This window comes from Leptopilina heterotoma, unplaced genomic scaffold (genome assembly GCF_015476425.1).
Source record: "Leptopilina heterotoma isolate Lh14 unplaced genomic scaffold, ASM1547642v1 Lhet_220, whole genome shotgun sequence".
In the NCBI taxonomy this organism is placed as follows: domain Eukaryota; kingdom Metazoa; phylum Arthropoda; class Insecta; order Hymenoptera; family Figitidae; genus Leptopilina; species Leptopilina heterotoma.
In genome coordinates, this window is record NW_025110938.1 from 1,192,841 (window position 1) to 1,219,511 (window position 26,671).

The window sequence follows — 26,671 nt, forward strand, 5'->3', positions numbered from 1 at the left end:
ACAAAATTTTATAGCTTCTATACTGCGCGTGGGCGCACCTGTTTTATTAAACAGGCGTCTTTTCTGTACATAATTGTGAAACTTTACTTGTGTATTGCAATTGTAAATGTGCTATTGTACATAGTGCACACGCCCGAGTCAAAGAAACGTAATTGAAGACTTCCTCAATTAAAACCTAACCCAAAATTTTTAAATCAGAACATGTAAATCACCCTTCAAGTGGGATATAATCATGTACCTGTCGGTGATACCTTCATTAAGTTCAAATTATTTCGAGGGTTTTTTAAATTTCGATTTATTCTTTTAATTTTATTAATTAAATACTTGACTAATTAATAATTTAATTACTTAATTAATTAAGTACCTATTGTCAGTTAATTAAATATTTAATCGCAATTAATTTCATTATACTATTCTTTACAAACCGAATTAAGTTTAATTTGAGATTTCGATTTCGATTTCTTTGGCCGCCATTTTGGATCCTCTATTTTTAAAATTTGATAAAGGACACTATTCCTAATTAAAAAAAAAACTTCAGATTGTAAAAAATAATGGAAAAATCATTAAAAATCGAGATTACAGAATGAAGAACCTTTTGTTTTGCCACTCTGGTAATGTTAGTAGGAAATTAACGAAAATTTTCTTGACAAAAGAAATTAAAATTTTTTAAGGACAATTTCTTTTTCATTATCATTTATATTGAATTATGATAAAATAGATTATTTTTAATATATTTTTTTTTGGCAAATAAACATTATTTCTATTTATCTGTTAACAGATGTCGGATTTCCCGGCGGAGGGGGGCGAAAATGGAGACATGCACGCAGTCATGGAAAATTTTCAAAAAAAAAATAACTTGATAGGTGGAAGGACACATGTAACACACACACACCACCCACAGGTCACATCATCTTCACAGGTAATTTTCTTTTCATATTTTAATTGTTAAATGAATTTTGCGAAATATTAAGAATTCAAGATCTTTTACAAACTGAATTTTAAAGTTTTGTTCATCTTTCAGCAACACTTTTGATTCATTTTTTGTCTCAATTTGATATCTGCAGAAAAACTGTGTTTCTATCCAGAGTTCAATTTATAAATATTTATTTATATCCAATAGTTATTCTTGCTTTAAATAAATTGTTTAAAAATTCACTTTTAACACTATATAACCGGTTTTGAATAAATATGTTGATTGCCTATAGTTTTTCATCCCTTCTTCGCACAAATTCAACTATTCAAGAATCAAGTTGTTTTAAATTTAGATCTATATATTTTTCTAAAAATCATTAAACTGTCTTTATAGGGAAAGATTTATTGTCCTATTAGCAGCGAGTATCATTAATCATTATAATTGGGATTCTCGTTCCTTTTTTCAGTTGTAATTAACAAATGAGGTGTAGTCGCTATTATTTTTATATTATTCGTAATCATTGAATGCCTAGCATAGCACGTGTCTGATAGTTTTTATTTTATTTATTTTATTTATTTTGTCTTTTCTTTGACGCCCACCAATTTTCTCAATCAATTCTAAACCCTAAATATAAATGAGAAATTGTTTCTATATTCCTTTTTGTCTTAATAGATTCATTTAGTATGATGTAAACATTTTTATTTTTTTGAATATTTAATGCAGTAATTTAAAAAATAGATAAAATTCTGGATGGCCCAAAGGGTAAAGAATTTTTAGTTATGATATATTTTCTAGAGTAATGAAAGTAAATAATTTGATTACGATTTTGTCGCGTGAATTGAATATTAAAACACTGGCAGTTGATCAAAAATTTCTTGTATTTTATGATATTCCGTGAAAGACGGAGAGTTTGTAAAGAGTGCTACGTCACTTATGAGCTAGTTGAGACTATCTGACTTATATTATTCTGACTCATCTTTTAGAGAATTTTAAATAGAGAGTGAGACTGAAAATATATTTGGTCCAACAGATGCTGACAAATCAGAGCCAGAGCAGCAGTTCGAGCACTACCACCACGAGTAGTACGAGTAGGGTGGCCAAATCCTCGCAGAGGATTCTCACCTCGTCATCAAGTGAAATGAAAACAAGTTGCGTGAAAAAAAATCTTCAGGAAATTCAACAGGGCATGGCCGAAATGAGAAATATCTCGACAAATTTCTCTCACAGGCTACGGAATAGCATGGAAAATCTTGTCGATCGGTAAGTCTAACATTCCAATTAATATTAAGATTAGACAATTGAATAATTCTAGAATGAACATAGACTTAATGAACATATACTTAATATTAAAAATATTAAGTAGTTATATTGAGAATTACTTATCCTAATTGACAGGTCATTATAAAAACCATTTTTGTTACATTTGATCTCTTGTTTCCAGGGACGGAAGTGGGACCGAGGAAGGAGACCTCACAGAGCCTTTGGTAACTTTTCCAGATCCTGACACTCCACCACCTGTTACTGGAACTGTTTCCATTACAGGATCACCGTCACAACTAACCTCTCTAAACAATCTTCACAGTATAAGTCCGCCGTTAAATATCACTAGTATGCCCAGTTTGCCATCTGGCCAAGAGACTATGAAATTTGAGCAGAAAAAAATGACCAGTGCTTCGAAAACAAAGGTACATTATTTTAAGTTTGAATCTTCCTACTCGAAAGACGTGGTTTCGAATAATTCACAGATGATCATTGATCGTAATCAACTGACACTTTCGTGGCACATGTTCACTACTACCATGGTCGAATTCTAACAAGAGTCTTGGGTGCATTAGGAAATGTAGCTTCTCTAATCTTTATTGTCTTAAATTTTTTAATTTTCTGTTAAAGAATTTGACAAATGAGGATCTTATTTTTCAAACTAATTTATCTATTCTGATTATCTACTCTATTTTCTAAGACAACAAAAGGAATCGTTTAAGGCGAACATTTCGAAAATTTAACGACGGATTTATGGTATAACGATGGTAAATCCGTCGTTATTTTCAAATAGTTAATAATCCGTTAAAATTCCTCGTTTACGATTATTCTAACTGATATGCGTTACCTAATCTTGAAAGATAAGTTCTCTAAACAAATCAGTTTGCCTAAATTGACAAAAAACTAATGTCGATGGACAAACTTTTTTCTATGATGAACTGTTTAGTTGTCGACTTTTAGTGGCAAACAGCCAAGTTGCACCTCCATTCATAAATTTTAAAATTTATCGAGTAAGGTATAGAAACTTTCTTTTGACATTCGCTAGCTAGTCAATTAAAATATGAGGGTATCATCTTTCAAAAAAGTAAGTCTAAAGTCAAAATTAATCCATTGTAACCATAGTTCCAATTGTCTACTATCATTGCATGATTTCTTTCTACTTTCGATTTCTTTTTTCTTTCTACTTCTAATGAAAACTTTCTTTCAATTAGAATTCAAATTTATGAAACATTTCTATTAATTAATTTTTAAATGCGGATGAAAAATTGCATTCAATTTAAAATGCATATTTTATTTTCAAATTCTCAAAATTTTTTTTCTAATGAAATTGTAGTTGAAAAGCGAGTTAATTAATTTTAGTTTGTAGAGTATTACACAGAGATTTCTGACTGAGAGGCGTAGCCTTTGAATGGGAAGTTATTTCCTCTAGGTCAAGGACTTGAACTTCTAACACAAAGAAGTGAAGATTCACGATTCGAATATTGTCGCAAGAATCACAGCTTACAGGCGCTTTTACTTCCATTATTACATAAAAATTTTAATTTATTCAGTCCATTTATAAATTCAAATTCTGACAGAAAATTTGACTTCAAATAATAATAACAATAATAATAGAAAATTAGCTTCGAAAACTATTATTAGGAGATTTTTAGAGATGAAATAAATAGCACTAATTTAATATTCTTTTTGACGCTCAACGTCGACACTAACTTCAGGGATTCAGCGAAATTAGAAATTTTAGATACTTTTCTCTAAAAGAACAAAAGCATAGCTCATTAAGCAAATATTAAAATCTGAGGTATTAACTTGACATAATACATATCGGTTATAAATAAGCTTAAAGAATTTAAGATATATATGTAGATACAAGTGTACAAATAAGAAAAGATAGAAATCTTTTATTTGATTGGTAAAGTGGAAGTGTTGATAACGTTTCTTGTTATTTTCAGGTCGTCACGGATGGTTTTAGTGCGGAAAAAGCAATTGCAAACACAGCTGAAATGAGAGCAGTTCAAGCTGGCGATGTATCATATAAAGAACAAAGTGCAGCAAGCGCAGCGAGGGCACGTGTCGAAATTGATGGGGTTTCAGCTGAAAAAAGCGTCGCTGCTGCTAGAGTAAGTAATAATTTTTTCAAAAATAGAAAATTTAATCAAAATTCCACCGCGTTGATTAAAAGTTATAAAAAGTTATAAAAACTTAATTTTATGAATATTTGATTTTTTACCATTTTTTTCTACATCTTTCGTAAATTATCAATTTTTTGTGAAATGTTAGCTTCTACTAGAATTTATAATGATATGTATGACATTGACAATGATTTGACGATTTTGTGAATGGGGAGACCTTCAACCCACGATTTTTATTTAAAATCAGTAAACGCACTTGACAATTGCCTTGGGACTTAAAATTCTTATAGCGTCAGTCTAATTATGTAGATTTGATTCTCTAAAATGTGAAAAAGTAGATAATTTTTATAATTTTATAATTAGTGTAATTATTTGTGATTTTATAATTAGGGGCCGTCCATAAACTACGTAACCAATTACTCAGACTAATTAGACTCCCTCTCCCCCTCGTTACCACTGCGTTAAATGCAATTTTGCAGATTTTTGGACCCCTCCTCCCCCTAAATTGGTAACGTAGTTTATGGATGGCCCCATTAGTGTAATATTTGTATTTTTATAATTTGTGTAATATTTTTAATATTGTAATTATTCGTGTTATTTTCTAATTAGTATAATTATCTATTTCCGAAAGTAATAATCAACTTTTAGATAATTAAATTATATATATTGCCTACTACTTAATATCATTATGATATTAATGTCTCAATTATTTTATTTTTCTTTGCTTTTATTCAATTTTCGTCAAACATTGCGTGATTTTCGGCTATTCGTGTTGTTTTTAATTTTAATCAGAGGGGAAATTAATAGAATTCTTGAAATTCAGAGGTAATTTTTAAAAAAAGCCTCTATTTATTTCATTTTAATAAAAATTTTAAAAAAATCTTTAAGGGTGATTTTCTGAAAAAGGCAAATCACGCGTTCTCAGTATTGTTTTAAAACTTAATTAATAAAAATTCTGCTAGTCTTAATTTTCAATCAAAGAAATATTAAAAAAAATAACCGAGTGGAATGTTAACATCAGATTCCATTCAATATTTCAGTTATTTTTCAATGTATTTGAATCTTTCTTTTGTGATTTGACTAAAAATTGTTAAACTATCTTTGTACGGTTTGTCAGAAATTTTTGATAATTTAAACTTATTTTACTATTTTTGAACAAAAACACTGTCGTTTTTGAGAGAATGACCCTTAAACTTTATGCATATGGCTACTCGCTGATAATTTAATGCTTCAAAAAAATAATTACATATATAATTACATAAATTACGTAAGATTTTTAGGGGAGAGGGGGTCAGCAAATTCTTACGAATAATTGAAAAAATCGCGCTAATATATGTAAAATATCTTACTAGGGCAGAAAGGACGTTAAGCTTTAAAAATAAGTAAACAAAGAAGGTTTTTGCATTACCCTTGAAGAGTCGAGTATTTAAAGTAATAAAACTGTGATAATTTTCATTTATATTCTTTGTGGACACTACAACTTATTAATACAAAATCATTTTTCTGAATGATTTTAACTTTATATGAGTGTCAAGTATATAATTCAGTAACATAATTATTAACAAAGATCGAATTATTCACCAATAATTATTAATTATTCATCAAAGAAGCGAAACCTTCTTACGAATTTCAAAGCATGCGCTTTAAAATGTTAATTACGATTTGTCATTTCATAAGATGGGGTATTTCTTTATACTTTGTTACGATACATCACTTCAATAGTCGAAAGTCGTGTTTAATTCAAAACCGCAAATCTATTTTTGAATAGAAATGCGCATATATTTTAAATAAACATTGTACAAGAGTGTACAAGTCTTTTTATTAATTCTAAATCGCCTTGTTTTTTAGTAGCAAATTTTGAAGCTATCCTATTAATAGCTAAGGGATATTAATAGCTTCCTCTGTATGAAAAATTCTGTGTATGACGAAATGCGTAAAAAATTTATTTTTTAGTAAAAAATGTGAGATAGATTAAAAAGCAGTCCAAAATAACGTGACGTAATTTGTGAACGACTCCCAAAAGTCCCTCATGGAAAAAATGCAGTCAAGCAAAAAATTAAAGACAAGAATCAATATAATTGAAAGAAGACAAGAAGAGTTGTCTCAAAATCATGTATATTAACAAAAATGAGTCACTATAGACATAAAGATGTGTATAGTGTGTGATATGGCAACCACCCAGTGACCTGGGTCGATAAGCAAACACTATATAGGGGCTAGTTCTGTTTTCCAAGAGAGCAGCTCATTTTGTAGTGTGCCATGGGCCCTCAACTCTCGAGAATCATAAGGGGTGTGTTGCCAATTCTGAGAAATCGAAATTTTCCTTCATCCGTTGACAAGTTTTCGAATCGTAGACAAGTTGAGGACAAAATCACCAAGGCTTTAGTACCAGTTGTACCCATGGTATTATCATAATTTTCCATGATATTCTATGTCACAAACAAGCTTTCATTGTGGCTCGCCTTCGTCTCTATGCATTTCTCTTGCACTATTGCTTTTACTTTCCTTCAAAAGCAAAATTTCTAATATGTTTTTTTCTTAAAATGCTAAATGGACGTCTTACATCTTCATCAGAAGCATTTAAAAAAATTATGTAATCGTCGATTTATTATATGCTAAAACTGCGCATTATGTGTTATTTTTCTTCACTGATAATGATCAGCACTTGAAGGGTGTCAAGGTCACGAGTACTTGTTATAAGTGCGCAAATTGCTTTACTCTCGCACTCACAGCCTATCGATGTTTATTTTATTCCATTAAGAATCGAAATTCGCGGTTTTTTTTATTTTTTCGTATTCTTTAAATTATTCTTAATTTATTACAAAAAGCTTAGTTGAAATTAAAGGCGATAAAATTAAATGTTATTATTTTTTGAAGTTAATGTTACCCTTTTATGAAAGTAGATGGATGACGCAGATAACATCGTTTGAAGTAATCCGAAATAAGCCAATTAAATTGATTTTAAATTGATTGTTCTTTATGCTCAGCATATATTTTTAGGCCTCATTTTAAAAATTAGTGCAGAAAGGAAAAAAAGAAAAAAAAGAAAGAATTGAAAAAAAAGAATTATTTGAATATGTTTTATATTATGTCAGAGTTGCAAATGGAATATTGCACTCTATAGCAAACATGACAAAATTAAACGTCTTCTCAACTAGTGGGGCTTAACAAAGTGGACGGAAGTTGAACTGAGATTAGTTCAAGTCGTGCTTTCAAAATTAACTGACCACGCGACTTTTAAATCGCAATTTCAATTTTACAAAACATTCCATTAATTTTACACAAAAATTTAATTGCAATTAATAATTTATTCAAATTAGTCAAGTATAAAATAATTCGATCGATTTCTTTTAAATTAAGTACTATTTATATGATTTTCACTCAGTGTTATAATTTTCACTCAAGATAAATTTTCAGCAATTTGAAAAATATGAAAAAAAGAAATTTTTCCTAAAATCAATAATTAGTTTTAGAGGTAATTATAATATTATGAGTGCCCCGTGGCCTGTTCATGAGGGAATATTTCGAGAAAAAAATACTGTAAGTAATATTTGTAATTGTGTATTGCAACGATTACTATACGCACAATAGAGAATGAAAATTTCAGAAATAAAATCCAAAGAATAGTAAAATTCGTGAATATTCAGAATAATTTGAAACAATCAATAGAGGAACTAAAATACATTTTTTTAAATCTGAATATTTTTAAGACAAATAATAATTAATATTGTTAATATTTTTTTTTTTTAATTTTTATTTCTATTTGTTAATAAATTTAATATTATTAATAAGTTTTAAAAATCGGGAAAACTAGTCAAAATAAGAACAAAAGGATGACAATTTCTTAAAAATCTAAAATTGAAATTTTTAAAACCACTTTATTTAAATTGCTAGATGATTTAAATAAATATTGCTCATTGGAAAGTTTGTAGTGTTTACTTATCCTTTGGCACATATTCTAAGAAATACTTTTCAAAACTTGGCAATTGATGGAAAAAAATATTAGTGTTTTTTGACTGATATTCAATGACAAAAATTTTAGCAATACAACCTGTCAAGATAAAATACAATATTATTTATGTATTTTCGAAAAAATATTCCCCTAAATTAACAAATTTTGATTAAAATATTTTGAATTAGTAAAGTTTTTTTTTATTGGGGTTAGGTTTTTTAATAAACGTTATTCGGTGATTTCGATTTGTTTACGATTAATTTAACGTTTGCTCTAAAAATAAAATCATTTCTTTATCACAGTAAAAAGTAAATCTTAATTTAAGAGCTGCCTTAAATTCAACACTGTCTGCTATAATGTTAAAGGATACGAAAAACGTGCGTAAATTCAACATTGACTGTCTTGAAAATGTTGCATCTTAATTTAAGGCAGCTTTCGTGCCTTAAAATAAGATTTTCTTTTTACTGTGATGTTCTGAAAAATCCGACAACGAATCGGAACAAAAGACATAATTTTGTATTTTTTATAGGAAAAAGAAAAATTACATTCTAAATTACATTCAGTGGAAGTGAAGAATTTAGTTTTTAATGTTTTAAACGTTTTAAAAAAAAGTTGCATTTGAATAAAAATTACAATTTTCTGTCAATAAGAAAAAATCTAGATAACATAACCTAAAATTTAAGAAATATTTCTTATTGCGACAAAGAACGGTAATTTTTATTCAAATGCAACTTTTGTTTACTTAAATTGGAGAAAATTAAGTAAAACAAATTTAATATTTTTTGCTTTGAAAGTACGAAATAATGACATTGAACTAACTTTTGTTTTGACTGTATGTTCGATTCTTCTTACAAAGAACAAACAGATTTAATTATTCAGAGTTTTGTATTGATCTGCAAAATTATGTTTAGTTGGTAAATAAATTATTAAGCGTGTTTTTCAAATTTATTCGAATTAAATTTATGTTATAGCTAATAATATTTTTGCTGAAAATTACTTAGTTAATTTCTCGTTTGTCTCATGATTTTCTTTTCACTTCCAAGAATCACAACACAAACTTCCCTCTGATTTCTGGTAAATATTGCGAACTAAAGTTCTCTCAATAGTGTAAACATCAAACAATATTTACATAAAACCAAATTATAACTGATTTACAGTCGAAAAGTCGCAAATTCGAATCTTATTTATAGTAATTATTTGAAATACAATAATCATTACCTGTGAGGAACAAATGACGAACAAAGATGTACTCACCCAATGAAACCATTTTGGATATGAACTATTCCCCGAAGCAATTTTCATTATTTTTGCATTTAACTTTAATTAACTGGACGTAAAATAAAAATTCACGGATTAAACACTACAATTAAAAATTTAGAATGTAAATTAATTAAATTATCCGACACATCCGACACTTTGCCATGACAAGAAGATCAGCGCGACTAGCGATCGAAGCGTCCTCCCTTCATAGTGAGTGATTCTGGAGGTAATTGTCGAATCATTATCGGCAGTCGGTAATTGTTACACGATTGTCGGTAATGTAGAGAGAAAAAGTCGACAATTGAAATGGTGGATGCAAAGAAATATTAAAATACATTGAAATACATAAACAAACAGAATTACAAATATTTTTTACTACTTTTACAATCGCAGAAGTTGATAAAAGAGTGCCGGGGTCTCTGCAATATTAATAAACATGAAATGAGGGGAAAAAACAATAGATAATTCTCGAAATCAAATGATTGGGAAAATGGAAGAGGCGACAGCATCGAAATTAAAATTAGAAAAATACGTCAGAATTCTTTGTCGGACTATAGGGAAACGCGTAATATTTGTAAAAGCATTCACACAGATTATTTTCACTCCTCTCAAACTATCAATATCGGTGATGAAATTTCACGTTCAAATTTCTTTGCATCCACCACTTCAATTGTCGACTTTTCACAACAATGTACGTTTTTTATTCATATAATTCGCGAGACAAAATTCTGAGAATGAGAAATAAAAGAAAAAAGGGCTGGTGAATATATATCTTCCACGAAGTTTTTAATTGTTCATTTTTTGCTAAACAATCTCTGCAGACAAACAAGAAGTGAACAACACGCACACAGAGTGGATTTTCAGTTCATTGTGAATTGTCTCAACGTCAATTAGTGTCGTTTACACGCAAGCCATAATTAGACCTTCAATATATGCCACTAATTCCCCTTTAATTGCCAATAGCACACCAAGTGTCTACAGTGATTAAACAGATGAGTCTTCGAACAAGATTTTTCCACGTATTTCTTTTGTGCGCTTTTATCTCGGATCTAAAATGTCGAGGTCCAGAAACGGAATTTTTAGAACATTGAACTATGTGTGTGACTTTGAATATAGTTTTCCTTTTTTTTACGAATTCAATGTATTGTCAAAATTGGCGAAATTAATTGTCCAAATTATGTATCAACAGATTCTATATGTTAATAGTTGATATATATTTTAAGTGTCTAGTGTTTAGATTGGATTTAATGAAAGAATTTTATTCTTTATTACAGGAGCAGAGGAGTTTGAAAGCCGGCGATCTTTCGCATCAGGAGAGCAACAATATGGCAGCATCCACGATGAAATTGCAGAGCGATTCTTTCAGTTCGGAAAAGGTAGAATTTCTGCTTTTGCAATTTTGCCATACAACCTGAAAAACCTGGAAATGTCAGGGAATTTTATAAACCTTGAAAAAGGAAGGAAATTTTTATCGAAGATAAAATTATTATTTTCTAAAATTATTGTGTTTATTCTTGAAATCTAATTTTACTATTAAAAATTTCAATTTTAAAAGAGATGCGTTTAAAATTTTCATAAGTAGTTCGATTTCAAAAGGTTTCAATTTACAATTTTAGAAAATTTCAATTTTGAATAAATTTAATTAAAAAGAACTTAGATTTTTGCAAAAAATTTTAATAATTCAAATTCTTCTGAAAAGTTAAATTTTGTAATATATATATTTAATTGATTATTAAAAATAATTAATTTACAGAAAGAATTTTAGTTAAAACCACTAAAAGAAATAAAAATCTTGAAGTAGTTACATAAATGATTGCAGAAATTCGATTATTTTCAATAATTTTAATAAAATTCTTTGCAAAAATTCAGTTATTTTCAAAAATTTTCCTCAATTCAATGATTTTTAATATTTGTTACTTTAATAAAATTTCCCAAAAGAATTCAATTATTAAAAAAAAATTTCAATACAATTCTACGCAAAAATTTGATTATTTTCACAAATTATTATTCAATTTTCAGAAATAATAAAATACTTTTTTGTAATTCAATTATTTTCATGAATAATAAAAATCATTTCAGATTTTTAATTATTTTTAATAGAATAATAGAATTTCAAAAATTTGTCAAAATTCAATTATTTTCATTGTCTACTATTTCAATAAAATTTCACAAAAGAATTGAATTATTTAAAAAGAAATTTTAATAAAATTCGTCTCAAGAATTCAATTATTTTCATAAGTAATATAATTCATCGCAGAAATTCAAAAAATATTCAAAAATTTACAAAAATTCTCGTCATAATTCAAATTATCTTTATAAATATTAAAATTTTTTCCGAAATTCAATTATTTTCAAAAATTTTAATTTTCTACAATTCTGATAAAAATTCTTCGTAACAAATTAATATTATTTTTGTTAATTGTAAAATTCTTAATAATAATTCAATTATTTTTGTAAATAATATAAATCTTCTCAGAAATTAAATTATTTTCAATCCAATTTTAATTAAATTTTCTAGGAAAAAATTTAATTATATTCAAGATAATTTTAATAAATTCTTTATAAATTTCAATTATTTTCAAAATTTTCAATTAAAATTACTTTAAAAAATTACATTACTTTTACGAAATTCATCATTTTCAAGAATATTGAAATAAATTCTTCAAAATATTTCAATTATTTTAAAGAATTTTAATAAAAATCTTTCCAAGAATGAAACTATTTTCAATACAATTTTAATTACATTTTTTAATTAAAACTTTATAAAAAATTGAATCACTGCAAAAAAGTTTATTATTTTTGCAAATAATTGAATAATTGCAAAATAATTCCGTTTTTTTATTTATTTAAATTTATTTATTTAACCTGGAAAAGTCAAAGAATTATGAAATGAGCAAAAGCGTGGCAATCCTGAATTTTTATTTTCACTGATTCTAGTGATTTTTCGAGTGGAAAATTAATTGAAAATGATTTCCTTTTTACAGAAAGCAATGGCTGCTCAGCAACAACGTCAGACAGTAACATCCTCTGGAGTATTTAATCACGAAAAAGTTGTCGCCGCCACATCGCAATCGAGTATATCGTACAATTCGAAAAACGTCACATCCAAATCGTCAATGATCAGTGCGGCGAGTGCAGTGAATCAATTAATGAACGGCATGCGATATAATGACGACGAACTTTTATCATTACCACTCGACGATCTCGATCTACTTTGCACCAATTCCAATCCCCAGGATGTCGATTTGGCAATAAAGAAATATTCCGGATTCCTCGAGACATTTGTCCAACGATTGAAAACCGACGAAGTGAGTGCCAGTGGTAAGGCGCCGCTGCTACTGAATCGTGTCAATGAAATAATCCGCAAGGCCTGGGCGGTGCCGACTCACGGTCACGAGTTGGGCTACTCTCTGTGTAATGCACTTCGCAACAAGGGTGGTTTGGATATTCTGATGACGAACTGCATTGCTAGTGACGAGGATCTACAATTTTCTTCCGCTCAATTGCTCGAGCAGTGTCTCACGACCGAGAATCGTGCTCACGTGGTGCAAAATGGTCTGGAGAAGGTGGTGAATGTTGCGTGTGTTTGCACGAAGAATGCGAATTCGGTGGATCATTCGCGAGTTGGAACTGGAATTTTGGAGCATCTTTTTAAGCACAGCGAGGGAACGTGCAGTGATGTGGTGAGGCTCGGCGGTCTCGACGCTGTGCTCTTCGAATGTCGAAAGAATGACGTGGAAACACTGAGACATTGTGCCGGCGCCTTGGCGAATTTGTCACTTTATGGCGGTGCGGAAAATCAAGAGGCGATGATAAAAAGAAAAGTCCCAATGTGGTTGTTTCCCCTAGCGTTTCACAATGACGACAATATTAAATATTACGCGTGTCTTGCCATTGCGGTCCTAGTGGCGAACAATGAAATCGAAGCAGCGGTTTTGTCCTCCGGCACACTTGATCTCGTCGAGCCGTTCGTCACTTCGCACAATCCGTACGAATTCGCAAAATCGAATCTCGCCCACGCTCACGGTCAGAGTAAAAATTGGCTTCAACGACTCGTGCCTGTTCTCAGCTCGAAACGCGAGGAGGCGAGGAATCTAGCGGCTTTTCATTTTTGCATGGAGGCTGGCATCAAGAAGCAGCAGGCGAAAACGGAAATATTCCGCGCGATCGGCGCAATTGAACCGCTGAAGAAAGTCGCCAGCTCGCCGAATGCGATCGCCTCGAAATACGCGGCACAAGCTCTCCGGCTAATTGGCGAGGAAGTTCCACATAAATTAAGTCAACAAGTTCCATTGTGGTCGACGAAGGATGTGATGGAGTGGGTGAAGCAAATTGGTTTCGAAGAATTGGCGTCGAATTTCGTCGACAGTCGAGTTGACGGCGATCTTTTGCTGCAATTGACAGAGGACAATTTAAAGGAAGACATTGGTTTGACGAACGGCATCAGGCGGCGACGATTCACGCGTGAATTGCAAAATTTGAAAAAAATGGCCGACTACAGTAGTCGGGACACGGGGAATCTCAGCAGTTTCCTCCAGTCGATTGGACAGGAGTTTTCAATCTACACGTACAGTATGCTGAACGCGGGCGTTGACAAGGATTCGATAAAGAACCTCAATGAGGATCAACTTATCACTGAGTGTGGGATTTCGAATAGTATTCATAGGTTACGGATATTGGACTCGATCAAGAATATGCAGCACAATCAATTTAATTCTTATGAGAGTGAATCGCCGGATAAATCGTTGGATGTCTTTGTCAGTTATCGAAGATCGAATGGATCGCAATTGGCAAGTCTTCTTAAAGTTCATCTGCAACTGAGGGGATTTTCCGTCTTCATTGATGTCGAGAGACTCGAGGCTGGGAAATTCGATAATAATCTACTTCAAAGTATTCGACAGGCGAAACATTTTCTCCTCGTTCTAACGCCAAAGGCTCTTGAACGGTGTATTCAGGATACCGAGTGCAAGGACTGGGTTCACAGGGTAAGAATTTTTTTAACTATACTCCTATTGTCGTAAAATGGAAATTGGCCTAAAAAATTCTTTAAATTAATATATTCCTATCACCTTGTAAAATATGTGGATTTTATTTTTAATTTTTATTTTCTTCGCTAGGAAATTGTGGCCGCTCTGCAATCACAATGCAACATCATTCCGATAATAGATAATTTCGCGTGGCCAGAACCAGAGGAATTGCCCGAAGACATGAGAGCAGTTTGCCATTTTAACGGTGTTCGTTGGATTCACGATTATCAGGATGCGTGCGTAGACAAATTAGAGAGGTACGAATTCAATAATCACTTCTAAAAAAAAGCCAAAAAAAACTAATTGAATTCATTTCAAGAATTTTATCAACACTATTTTCAATATAATTGAATTCTTTCGAGAAAATGTAATTATAATTCTATTGAAAATAATTTAATGCTTGACAAGTTTTTATTAAAAATTCTTTAAAATAATTAAATTGCTTTTAAGAATTTATTTCAATATTCTTAAAAATTGTGGAGTTTTTATAAAAATAATTTTGAAAGTAATTCAATTTTATGAAAAATTCAATTATTTTCAATATAATAAAATTCTTCGCAAAAAGTAAATTTATAAATAATACAAATCTTCGTAAAAAATTTAATTATTTTTATAAATAGTAAAATTCTTAGCAGGAATTCAATTATTTTCAAAACAATTTTAATCCAATTTTTAGTAAGAATTCAATAATTATTTTCACGAATAAAAAAAATTTTCGTAAGAATTTAATTACATCAATAAATAGGTTTTTTCCCATGAATTCAATTATTTTAAATACAATTTTAATAAATTTTAATAAAATTTTTAAAACATCACTTATTTTTTTAAATTTTGCTATTATTCAATTATTTGCAGAAATAATAAATTTTTTCGCAGAGATTCAATTATTTAAAAAAGTTTTATGTATAATAAAATTCTATTCAAGAATTCAATTATTTTCAGAAATAATTAAATTGGCGATGCGCTGAAAATCATTGAATTCTTGTAAAGTATTTATAAAAAAATTAGAATATAATTGAATTTATTTAAAGTATTTTATCAACATTTTTTCAAATAATTAAATTTTTCGAGAAAATGTAATTAAATTTGTATTGAAAAGAATTTAATTCTTGAAAAGATTTTTATTATAATTCTTTAAAATAATTGAATTGTTTTTAAGAATTTATTTTAATATTCTTAAAAATAATGAAGTTTCTTTTAATAATTTTTAGTGAAAATTTTAAAAATAATTGAATTTTAAGAAGAATTTCTTTTAAGTTTTTAAAATAATCGTGTTTATTATTAATTGTAAATAATTCAATTTTTTTTGTAGAATGACATTAAATTACGTAAAAATGATGTAATTTTTTAAAGTAATTTTATTTGAAAATTTTGATAATAATTGAAATTTACAAAGAATTTTTTTTCAAACTTTTGAGAATAATAGAATTGTTTAGAAAAATTTTATTGCAATTTTTAAAAATAATTGTACCTGTTATAGAAATTTTATTAAAATTATCTTGAATATAATTGGATTTTTTTCTAAGAAATTTTATTAAAATTGAATCGAAAATAATTTGTATTCCTCAGAAGAATGTTATTATTTCCAAAAATAATTGAATTCTTGACAAGAATTTTACAATTAATAAAAATAATTGAATTGTTACGAAGAATTTTATTATTTATGAAACAAATTAAATTCTTGTGAAGGATTTTACAATTCATAAAAATAATTGAATTGTTTCGAAGAATTTTATATGAATTTTTGAAAATAATTGAATTTTTTGAAGGAATTTTATTAAAAATTTTGAAAATAATAATTTTTTTAAAAGAATTTCACCAAAATTGTTGAAAATAATTGAATTTATATTAAAATTCTTGAAAATAATCGAATTTAATTAATATTTTTAAAAATAATTGTATTCTTTCGAGAAATTTTATCGTTTGCTAGTGAATACATTATAATAATCGTAAGTTTCCTTTCCGTTAGGAAATTATCTGCATTCATTTGTTTGTTTTGAAAATTAAATTTTGTGGGTTAAGTATTGGCATTTTTTATATTTTTTAATGTCAAACTTTTTAATGTGGAAAATACTTTACTTATTAAATTGTCTCGACTCTTTGGTAAAAAATCGAAAATTATCGAAAATTATCAAAAATTCAAAAATCCGAATTTCTTAAAATTCAACATTTTTTCCTCTCTTTTATGGGATTTAGCTTCATTATTTTTGTGCTTTTGGAAAATACTTTACTTATTCAATAGTCTCGACTCTTTGGTAAAAAATCAAAAATTATCGAAAATTCGAAAAAATTCAAAAATCCGGTTTTCTTAAAATTCAACATTTTTTCCTCTCTTTTATGGGATTTAGCTTTATTATTTTTGTGCTTTTGGAAAATACTTTACTTATTAAATTGTCTCGACTCTTTGGTAAAAAATCTAAAATTATCAAAAATTCGAAAAAATTCAAAAATCCGATTTTCTTAAAATTCAACATTTTTTCTTCTCTTTTATGGGATTTAGCTTTATTATTTTTGTGCTTTTGGAAAATACTTTACTTATTAAATTGTCTCGACTCTTTGGTAAAAAATCAAAAATTATCGAAAATTATCAAAAATTCAAAAATCCGAATTTCTTAAAATTCAACATTTTTTCCTCTCTTTTATAGGATTTAGCTTCATTATTTTTGTGCTTTTGGAAAATACTTTACTTATTCAATAGTCTCGACTCTTTGGTAAAAAATCTAAAATTATCAAAAATTCGAAAAAATTCAAAAATCCGGTTTTCTTAAAATTCAACATTTTTTCTTCTCTTTTATGGGATTTAGCTTTATTATTTTTGTGCTTTTGGAAAATACTTTACTTATTCAATAGTCTCGACTCTTTGGTAAAAAATCTAAAATTATCAAAAATTCGAAAAAATTCAAAAATCCGGTTTTCTTAAAATTCAACATTTTTTCCTCTCTTTTATGGGATTTAGCTTTATTATTTTTGTGCTTTTGGAAAATACTTTACTTATTAAATTGTCTCGACTCTTTGGTAAAAAATCTAAAATTATCAAAAATTCGAAAAAATTCAAAAATCCGATTTTCTTAAAATTCAACATTTTTTCCTCTCTTTTATGGGATTTCGCTTCATTATTTTTGTGCTTTTGGAAAATACTTTACTTATTCAATAGTCTCGACTCTTTGGTAAAAAATCTAAAATTATCAAAAATTCGAAAAAATTCAAAAATCCGATTTTCTTAAAATTCAACATTTTTTCTTCTCTTTTATGGGATTTAAGCTTCATTATTTTTGTGCTTTTGGAAAATACTTTACTTATTAAATTGTCTCGACTCTTTGGTAAAAAATCTAAAATTATCAAAAATTCGAAAAAATTCAAAAATCCGGTTTTCTTAAAATTCAACATTTTTTCCTCTCTTTTATGGGATTTAGCTTCATTATTTTTGTGCTTTTGGAAAATACTTTACTTATTCAATAGTCTCGACTCTTTGGTAAAAAATCTAAAATTATCAAAAATTCGAAAAAATTCAAAAATCCGGTTTTCTTAAAATTCAACATTTTTTCCTCTCTTTTATGGGATTTAGCTTTATTATTTTTGTGCTTTTGGAAAATACTTTACTTATTAAATTGTCTCGACTCTTTGGTAAAAAATCTAAAATTATCAAAAATTCGAAAAAATTCAAAAATCCGGTTTTCTTAAAATTCAACATTTTTTCCTCTCTTTTATGGGATTTAGCTTCATTATTTTTGTGCTTTTGGAAAATACTTTACTTATTCAATAGTCTCGACTCTTTGGTAAAAAATCTAAAATTATCAAAAATTCGAAAAAATTCAAAAATCCGGTTTTCTTAAAATTCAACATTTTTTCCTCTCTTTTATGGGATTTAGCTTTATTATTTTTGTGCTTTTGGAAAATACTTTACTTATTAAATTGTCTCGACTCTTTGGTAAAAAAACTAAAATTATCAAAAATTCGAAAAAATTCAAAAATCCGAATTTCTTAAAATTCAACATTTTTTCCTCTCTTTTATAGGATTTAGCTTCATTATTTTTGTGCTTTTGGAAAATACTTTACTTATTCAATAGTCTCGACTCTTTGGTAAAAAATCTAAAATTATCAAAAATTCGAAAAAATTCAAAAATCCGGTTTTCTTAAAATTCAACATTTTTTCCTCTCTTTTATGGGATTTAGCTTTATTATTTTTGTGCTTTTGGAAAATACTTTACTTATTAAATTGTCTCGACTCTTTGGTAAAAAATCTAAAATTATCAAAAATTCGAAAAAATTCAAAAATCCGGTTTTCTTAAAATTCAACATTTTTTCTTCTCTTTTATGGGATTTAGCTTTATTATTTTTGTGCTTTTGGAAAATACTTTACTTATTAAATTGTCTCGACTCTTTGGTAAAAAATCTAAAATTATCAAAAATTCGAAAAAATTCAAAAATCCGAATTTCTTAAAATTCAACATTTTTTCCTCTCTTTTATGGGATTTAGCTTCATTATTTTTGTGCTTTTGGAAAATACTTTACTTATTCAATAGTCTCGACTCTTTGGTAAAAAATCTAAAATTATCAAAAATTCGAAAAAATTCAAAAATCCGGTTTTCTTAAAATTCAACATTTTTTCTTCTCTTTTATGGGATTAAGCTTCATTATTTTTGTGCTTTTGGAAAATACTTTACTTATTAAATTGTCTCGACTCTTTGGTAAAAAATCTAAAATTATCAAAAATTCGAAAAAATTCAAAAATCCGGTTTTCTTAAAATTCAACATTTTTTCCTCTCTTTTATGGGATTTAGCTTTATTATTTTTGTGCTTTTGGAAAATACTTTACTTATTAAATTGTCTCGACTCTTTGGTAAAAAATCTAAAATTATCAAAAATTCGAAAAAATTCAAAAATCCGGTTTTCTTAAAATTCAACATTTTTTCCTCTCTTTTATGGGATTTAGCTTCATTATTTTTGTGCTTTTGGAAAATACTTTACTTATTCAATAGTCTCGACTCTTTGGTAAAAAATCTAAAATTATCAAAAATTCGAAAAAATTCAAAAATCCGGTTTTCTTAAAATTCAACATTTTTTCCTCTCTTTTATGGGATTTAGCTTTATTATTTTTGTGCTTTTGGAAAATACTTTACTTATTAAATTGTCTCGACTCTTTGGTAAAAAAACTAAAATTATCAAAAATTCGAAAAAATTCAAAAATCCGAATTTCTTAAAATTCAACATTTTTTCCTCTCTTTTATAGGATTTAGCTTCATTATTTTTGTGCTTTTGGAAAATACTTTACTTATTCAATAGTCTCGACTCTTTGGTAAAAAATCTAAAATTATCAAAAATTCGAAAAAATTCAAAAATCCGGTTTCTTAAAATTCAACATTTTTTCCTCTCTTTTATGGGATTTAGCTTTATTATTTTTGTGCTTTTGGAAAATACTTTACTTATTAAATTGTCTCGACTCTTTGGTAAAAAATCTAAAATTATCAAAAATTCGAAAAAATTCAAAAATCCGATTTTCTTAAAATTCAACATTTTTTCTTCTCTTTTATGGGATTTAGCTTTATTATTTTTGTGCTTTTGGAAAATACTTTACTTATTAAATTGTCTCGACTCTTTGGTAAAAAATCTAAAATTATCAAAAATTCGAAAAAATTCAAAAATCCGAATTTCTTAAAATTCAACATTTTTTCCTCTCTTTTATGGGATTTAGCTTCATTATTTTTGTGCTTTTGGAAAATACTTTACTTATTCAATAGTCTCGACTCTTTGGTAAAAAATCTAAAATTATCAAAAATTCGAAAAAATTCAAAAATCCGGTTTTCTTAAAATTCAACATTTTTTCTTCTCTTTTATGGGATTAAGCTTCATTATTTTTGTGCTTTTGGAAAATACTTTACTTATTAAATTGTCTCGACTCTTTGGTAAAAAATCTAAAATTATCAAAAATTCGAAAAAATTCAAAAATCCGAATTTCTTAAAATTCAACATTTTTTCCTCTCTTTTATGGGATTTAGCTTCATTATTTTTGTGCTTTTGGAAAATACTTTACTTATTCAATAGTCTCGACTCTTTGGTAAAAAATCTAAAATTATCAAAAATTCGAAAAAATTCAAAAATCCGATTTTCTTAAAATTCAACATTTTTTCTTCTCTTTTATGGGATTAAGCTTCATTATTTTTGTGCTTTTGGAAAATACTTTACTTATTAAATTGTCTCGACTCTTTGGTAAAAAAACTAAAATTATCAAAAATTCGAAAAAATTCAAAAATCCGAATTTCTTAAAATTCAACATTTTTTCCTCTCTTTTATAGGATTTAGCTTCATTATTTTTGTGCTTTTGGAAAATACTTTACTTATTCAATAGTCTCGACTCTTTGGTAAAAAATCTAAAATTATCAAAAATTCGAAAAAATTCAAAAATCCGGTTTTCTTAAAATTCAACATTTTTTCCTCTCTTTTATGGGATTTAGCTTTATTATTTTTGTGCTTTTGGAAAATACTTTACTTATTAAATTGTCTCGACTCTTTGGTAAAAAATCTAAAATTATCAAAAATTCGAAAAAATTCAAAAATCCGATTTTCTTAAAATTCAACATTTTTTCTTCTCTTTTATGGGATTTAAGCTTCATTATTTTTGTGCTTTTGGAAAATACTTTACTTATTAAATTGTCTCGACTCTTTGGTAAAAAATCTAAAATTATCAAAAATTCGAAAAAATTCAAAAATCCGGTTTTCTTAAAATTCAACATTTTTTCCTCTCTTTTATGGGATTTAGCTTCATTATTTTTGTGCTTTTGGAAAATACTTTACTTATTCAATAGTCTCGACTCTTTGGTAAAAAATCTAAAATTATCAAAATTCGAAAAAATTCAAAAATCCGGTTTTCTTAAAATTCAACATTTTTTCCTCTCTTTTATGGGATTTAGCTTTATTATTTTTGTGCTTTTGGAAAATACTTTACTTATTAAATTGTCTCGACTCTTTGGTAAAAAATCTAAAATTATCAAAAATTCGAAAAAATTCAAAAATCCGAATTTCTTAAAATTCAACATTTTTTCCTCTCTTTTATGGGATTTAGCTTCATTATTTTTGTGCTTTTGGAAAGTACTTTACTTATTCAATAGTCTCGACTCTTTGGTAAAAAATCTAAAATTATCAAAAATTCGAAAAAATTCAAAAATCCGATTTTCTTAAAATTCAACATTTTTTCTTCTCTTTTATGGGATTAAGCTTCATTATTTTTGTGCTTTTGGAAAATACTTTACTTATTAAATTGTCTCGACTCTTTGGTAAAAAATCAAAAATTATCGAAAATTATCAAAAATTCAAAAATCCGAATTTCTTAAAATTCAACATTTTTTCCTCTTTTTTATGGGATTTAGCTTTATTATTTTTGTGCTTTTGGAAAATACTTTACTTATTAAATTGTCTCGACTCTTTGGTAAAAAATCTAAAATTATCAAAAATTCGAAAAAATTCAAAAATCCGATTTTCTTAAAATTCAACATTTTTTTCTCTCTTTTATGGGATTTAGCTTTATTATTTTTGTGCTTTTGGAAAATACTTTACTTATTAAATTGTCTCGACTCTTTGGTAAAAAATCTAAAATTATCAAAAATTCGAAAAAATTCAAAAATCCGAATTTCTTAAAATTCAACATTTTTTCCTCTCTTTTATGGGATTTAGCTTCATTATTTTTGTGCTTTTGGAAAATACTTTACTTATTCAATAGTCTCGACTCTTTGGTAAAAAATCTAAAATTATCAAAAATTCGAAAAAATTCAAAAATCCGATTTTCTTAAAATTCAACATTTTTTCTTCTCTTTTATGGGATTAAGCTTCATTATTTTTGTGCTTTTGGAAAATACTTTACTTATTAAATTGTCTCGACTCTTTGGTAAAAAATCTAAAATTATCAAAAATTCGAAAAAATTCAAAAATCCGAATTTCTTAAAATTCAACATTTTTTCCTCTCTTTTATAGGATTTAGCTTCATTATTTTTGTGCTTTTGGAAAATACTTTACTTATTCAATAGTCTCGACTCTTTGGTAAAAAATCTAAAATTATCAAAAATTCGAAAAAATTCAAAAATCCGGTTTTCTTAAAATTCAACATTTTTTCCTCTCTTTTATGGGATTTAGCTATATTATTTTTGTGCTTTTGGAAAATACTTTACTTATTAAATTGTCTCGACTCTTTGGTAAAAAATCTAAAATTATCAAAAATTCGAAAAAATTCAAAAATCCGATTTTCTTAAAATTCAACATTTTTTCTTCTCCTTTATGGGATTTAGCTTTATTATTTTTGTGCTTTTGGAAAATACTTTACTTATTAAATTGTCTCGACTCTTTGGTAAAAAATCTAAAATTATCAAAAATTCGAAAAAATTCAAAAATCCGATTTTCTTAAAATTCAACATTTTTTCCTCTCTTTTATGGGATTTAGCTTCATTATTTTTGTGCTTTTGGAAAATACTTTACTTATTCAATAGTCTCGACTCTTTGGTAAAAAATCTAAAATTATCAAAAATTCGAAAAAATTCAAAAATCCGATTTTCTTAAAATTCAACATTTTTTCTTCTCTTTTATGGGATTAAGCTTCATTATTTTTGTGCTTTTGGAAAATACTTTACTTATTAAATTGTCTCGACTCTTTGGTAAAAAATCTAAAATTATCAAAAATTCGAAAAAATTCAAAAATCCGATTTTCTTAAAATTCAACATTTTTTCTTCTCCTTTATGGGATTTAGCTTTATTATTTTTGTGCTTTTGGAAAATAATTTACTTATTAAATTGTCTCGACTCTTTGGTAAAAAATCAAAAATTATCGAAAATTATCAAAAATTCAAAAATCCGAATTTCTTAAAATTCAACATTTTTTCTTCTCTTTTATGGGATTTAGCTTCATTATTTTTGTGCTTTTGGAAAATAATTTACTTATTAAATTGTCTCGACTCTTTGGTAAAAAATCAAAAATTATCGAAAATTATCAAAAATTCAAAAATCCGAATTTCTTAAAATTCAACATTTTTTCTTCTCTTTTATGGGATTTAGCTTCATTATTTTTGTGCTTTTGGAAAATACTTTACTTATTCAATAGTCTCGACTCTTTGGTAAAAAATCTAAAATTATCAAAAATTCGAAAAAATTCAAAAATCCGAATTTCTTAAAATTCAACATTTTTTCTTCTCTTTTATGCCATTTAGCTTTATTATTATTTGAATTTTTATTCAAGAGAAAAAATGGAAAACTGAAAAAAGTAGAAACTTTTAAAAATTCCAGGCTTTTTCCATGATTTCCCTGATTTCCAGAAGCCTTTTAAAAATTCCATACCATTTCCATGATTTCCAGATTCTGTAGGAATTCTGCTTTTGTCTGACTTTCTTCTATAAATTTATCGAATTCAGTGATTTCTGGGGTGAATTTGGTTAAGTTGTAAAATGATTAATTTCTATTTGAATTCGTTTTTTTTGAATGTAGAAAATCTGATGTTAATTTAATTCTTTTTTCGTTATGCACGGCAAAAAATATTTAGCTGGATGAACTACAGATTTCACTTTAGTAGCGAAATTTTTCAGTGCTTCAATTAATACTTTCGTTATTCTAGAGAAACTTATCGCTATTTCAAGTAAAACTTTTTTCAGTGTGTAATAATTATTATTTCTTTAAAAAGTATTTTATTTAAAATGGCTTTATAAAATAAGCAATGCAAAAGATGACTCAGATACTAATTGTAATTGTTCTAGCCATAGTTTAAGTCTAGTAATGTAAATTCTATTTAAATTGAGACCATTGAGTGAAATTATTTGAATTTTAGTTAGTTAAATCTCTTTGTTAGGTTATAATAATTATTTCTTTAAAATTTTTTAAATTGTTTAAAATAAGCAGCCCCATACAACATTCCCGCGCGCTTGCGCGCGGATAGTTTGGCTAGTAATAATAATAATTAAAATTTCAGATTTATGCGAGGTGAAATTCCAGTACGATCAGATTGTTCAGGAGGTCTTCCCAGAAGCATTGGTTCCAAGGATTTGCCAACACCCGGAACACCAGGCAGTACAAATATGAGACAACCACCGAGTTATCAAAGAATGCACAGCAATGAAAGTAAAGGAAGTGACAAAGATTCGGTTAGCGGGAAGGATTCAATCAGCGGCAAAGATTCGATCTGTGGGAAAGATTGACTAGATGGCCCGCCCACAGCTATACCAGTTAGGTACGTGCAAAATTTAATAATTTAATGAAAACGATATAATTTTTTTTTTTAGAATTTAGAAATAATTTTTTATTAACATTATTTCTTTTCCGCAGCCGGGATTAAGAAAAATGCAATTTGCAAATGAGAATTAGGTTAGTTCAAAGAAATTGAAATCGATACTTTGGTGTTGTTTTCTCTGTTTTATTTCTTTTTTGTATAGCACGTTTGTTAATTGTATTTTAATTTCAACAATTCCTGAAAAATACTCATTTATGCAAAAAATTTAATTCTATCTGCATGATATTAAATTTCGTACTATGTAAAAAGAAAAAGAAGTGTATTTCGATTCCATGTAGAAAATATTGATTTCTCTGTAAACTTGATTTAGAAATAATATTAATGTTATATTTATTATTGATTGAGTAAAATATTTATTTAAGAAGAAAAGTAAAAATTAGTTACCGAAAAATGTTTGATTTCAGGCTTCGAAAGTCGTCCAGTCCGTCCGGTCGATTATTGAGTCTTCCTCCGTCCGCTCGAGTGAAATTCGTTCATACACATCCGGGAGGAAATCCAATGCCTCGTCGTCCACCACGTCATCCCTCGTCTCCGTCGGCTCGCTCTCGTTCCCTCGAAATTTTAGATCCAATAGAGAAGAAAGCTGTTTTAACTGTGATGACAAATCCTCTTCCACTTCCAAGACCAAGATCAAGAAGTTTAGACGGTTTAATCGACGAAGATGGCATTATTGCAGATCTCAAAAATGACAATTCAACAATTCTCGAAAATTCCATAGTCAAAAGTCAATCTCACATTAAAAATCGTTCTCAAAGTCTAAATGAATTTTTAGAAAAGGCAAACAACCAATCGAGTAATTTAATCGATTCGAATGAAAATCCTTTTCCCTTTCCCAGAAATAGAAGAAATTCCAGTGTCACGAAAAAATTTCCAGTCAATAATGATCACACAATATCGACAATTGAAGACGACAATAATTTATCCAATTCGACGAAAATTGATGACGAAGGTGAAATTAAAAACGAATTTCTCAACATCGAAAATCTTGATCAATTTACAGAATGCTTGACAAAAATTCCCTTGGAGTCGGAAAAAGTGGAACAAACGAAAATGTTTCATGAAGTCAACAAAATTTCCAAATTAACAGAAATTGAAGAATCGAAAAATCTTCAAGTCGAAGGAAAAAAAGCAGAACAATCAAAATTGATTTCCGAAGAGACGAAAATACTTCCAAAAGAATTAGAAATTGGAAACATAGAAAAATTAGAAAATCAATTAATTGATGAGGAATCGAAAAAAATCAATATTCCCGAAAGAGTAAAAGAAGAAAAAGAAGAAGTGGAAAAATTGTCAATGTTGGGAAATGAAAAATCAACTTTATCAAAAGCCAAAAGCTGTGGCGCGGGATTAGATTCCGATGAAAATAATTATACGCCCGAGTACAAACCTGTGATTAAGAGCCAAGGTTCTCTATTATCTCTGTCAACTGGATCAGATCCAAAACGAAAGAGAAATTTTATGGACAAGTGCGTAAATAAGGTGCGGTCTTTTATTAAGAAAAATGACTGAAAAAAAAATTTATATATATATATACCAATAATTTTCAAGGAACCGTAAAACCTTGAAAATTCAATCGTGATAAAGAACTCGTTATTTAATTTTTTCTCTCTCTTTAATTATACAATTAGACAACGTTCACAATCGAAACGAGTATTTTTGTTTTAAAAATACGACGAATTTAAATCGAAATTATAAATTAAAATAAAAGAAATTATTTTCATTTTCTATGATCATTGTGCCTGATGTAATACAGTGTCTTAAAATTATAAGCGAAAAATTAAATTTTTTTCCGATCGATATAATTTATCGAAAAAAAATTGGAATAAATTTCGATTAATTATTTAACTTTTTTTTAGATATTTTGTTTTTTAT

General features: G+C 27.6%; 1 protein-coding gene across 7 annotated transcripts in view; it reads left to right on the top strand.

Moving 5' to 3' along the window:
* LOC122502102 (NAD(+) hydrolase sarm1) overlaps positions 1 to 25,340 on the top strand; it is a 72,774-nt gene extending 47,434 nt beyond the window's left edge. For 6 of the 7 annotated variants that reach the window (XR_006301607.1, XR_006301606.1, XR_006301609.1 and 3 more), the window contains 10 exons: positions 779 to 919; positions 1,944 to 2,173; positions 2,355 to 2,598; positions 4,123 to 4,290; positions 10,789 to 10,890; positions 12,499 to 14,499; positions 14,632 to 14,798; positions 24,482 to 24,739; positions 24,835 to 24,873; positions 25,204 to 25,305. Coding sequence is in view for 1 of the 7 variants with exons in the window: in XM_043612004.1 (XP_043467939.1) it covers positions 779 to 919; positions 1,944 to 2,173; positions 2,355 to 2,598; positions 4,123 to 4,290; positions 10,789 to 10,890; positions 12,499 to 14,499; positions 14,632 to 14,798; positions 24,482 to 24,707 (3,279 nt within the window). In the remaining 6 variants the exon portion in view is untranslated. Of the gene's footprint in view, positions 1 to 778; positions 920 to 1,943; positions 2,174 to 2,354; positions 2,599 to 4,122; positions 4,291 to 10,788; positions 10,891 to 12,498; positions 14,500 to 14,631; positions 14,799 to 24,481; positions 24,740 to 24,834; positions 24,874 to 25,203 lie in introns of all 7 variants that reach the window. The other variant, XM_043612004.1, reaches the window with a different exon arrangement.
* Positions 25,341 to 26,671: the final 1,331 nt, after the last annotated feature.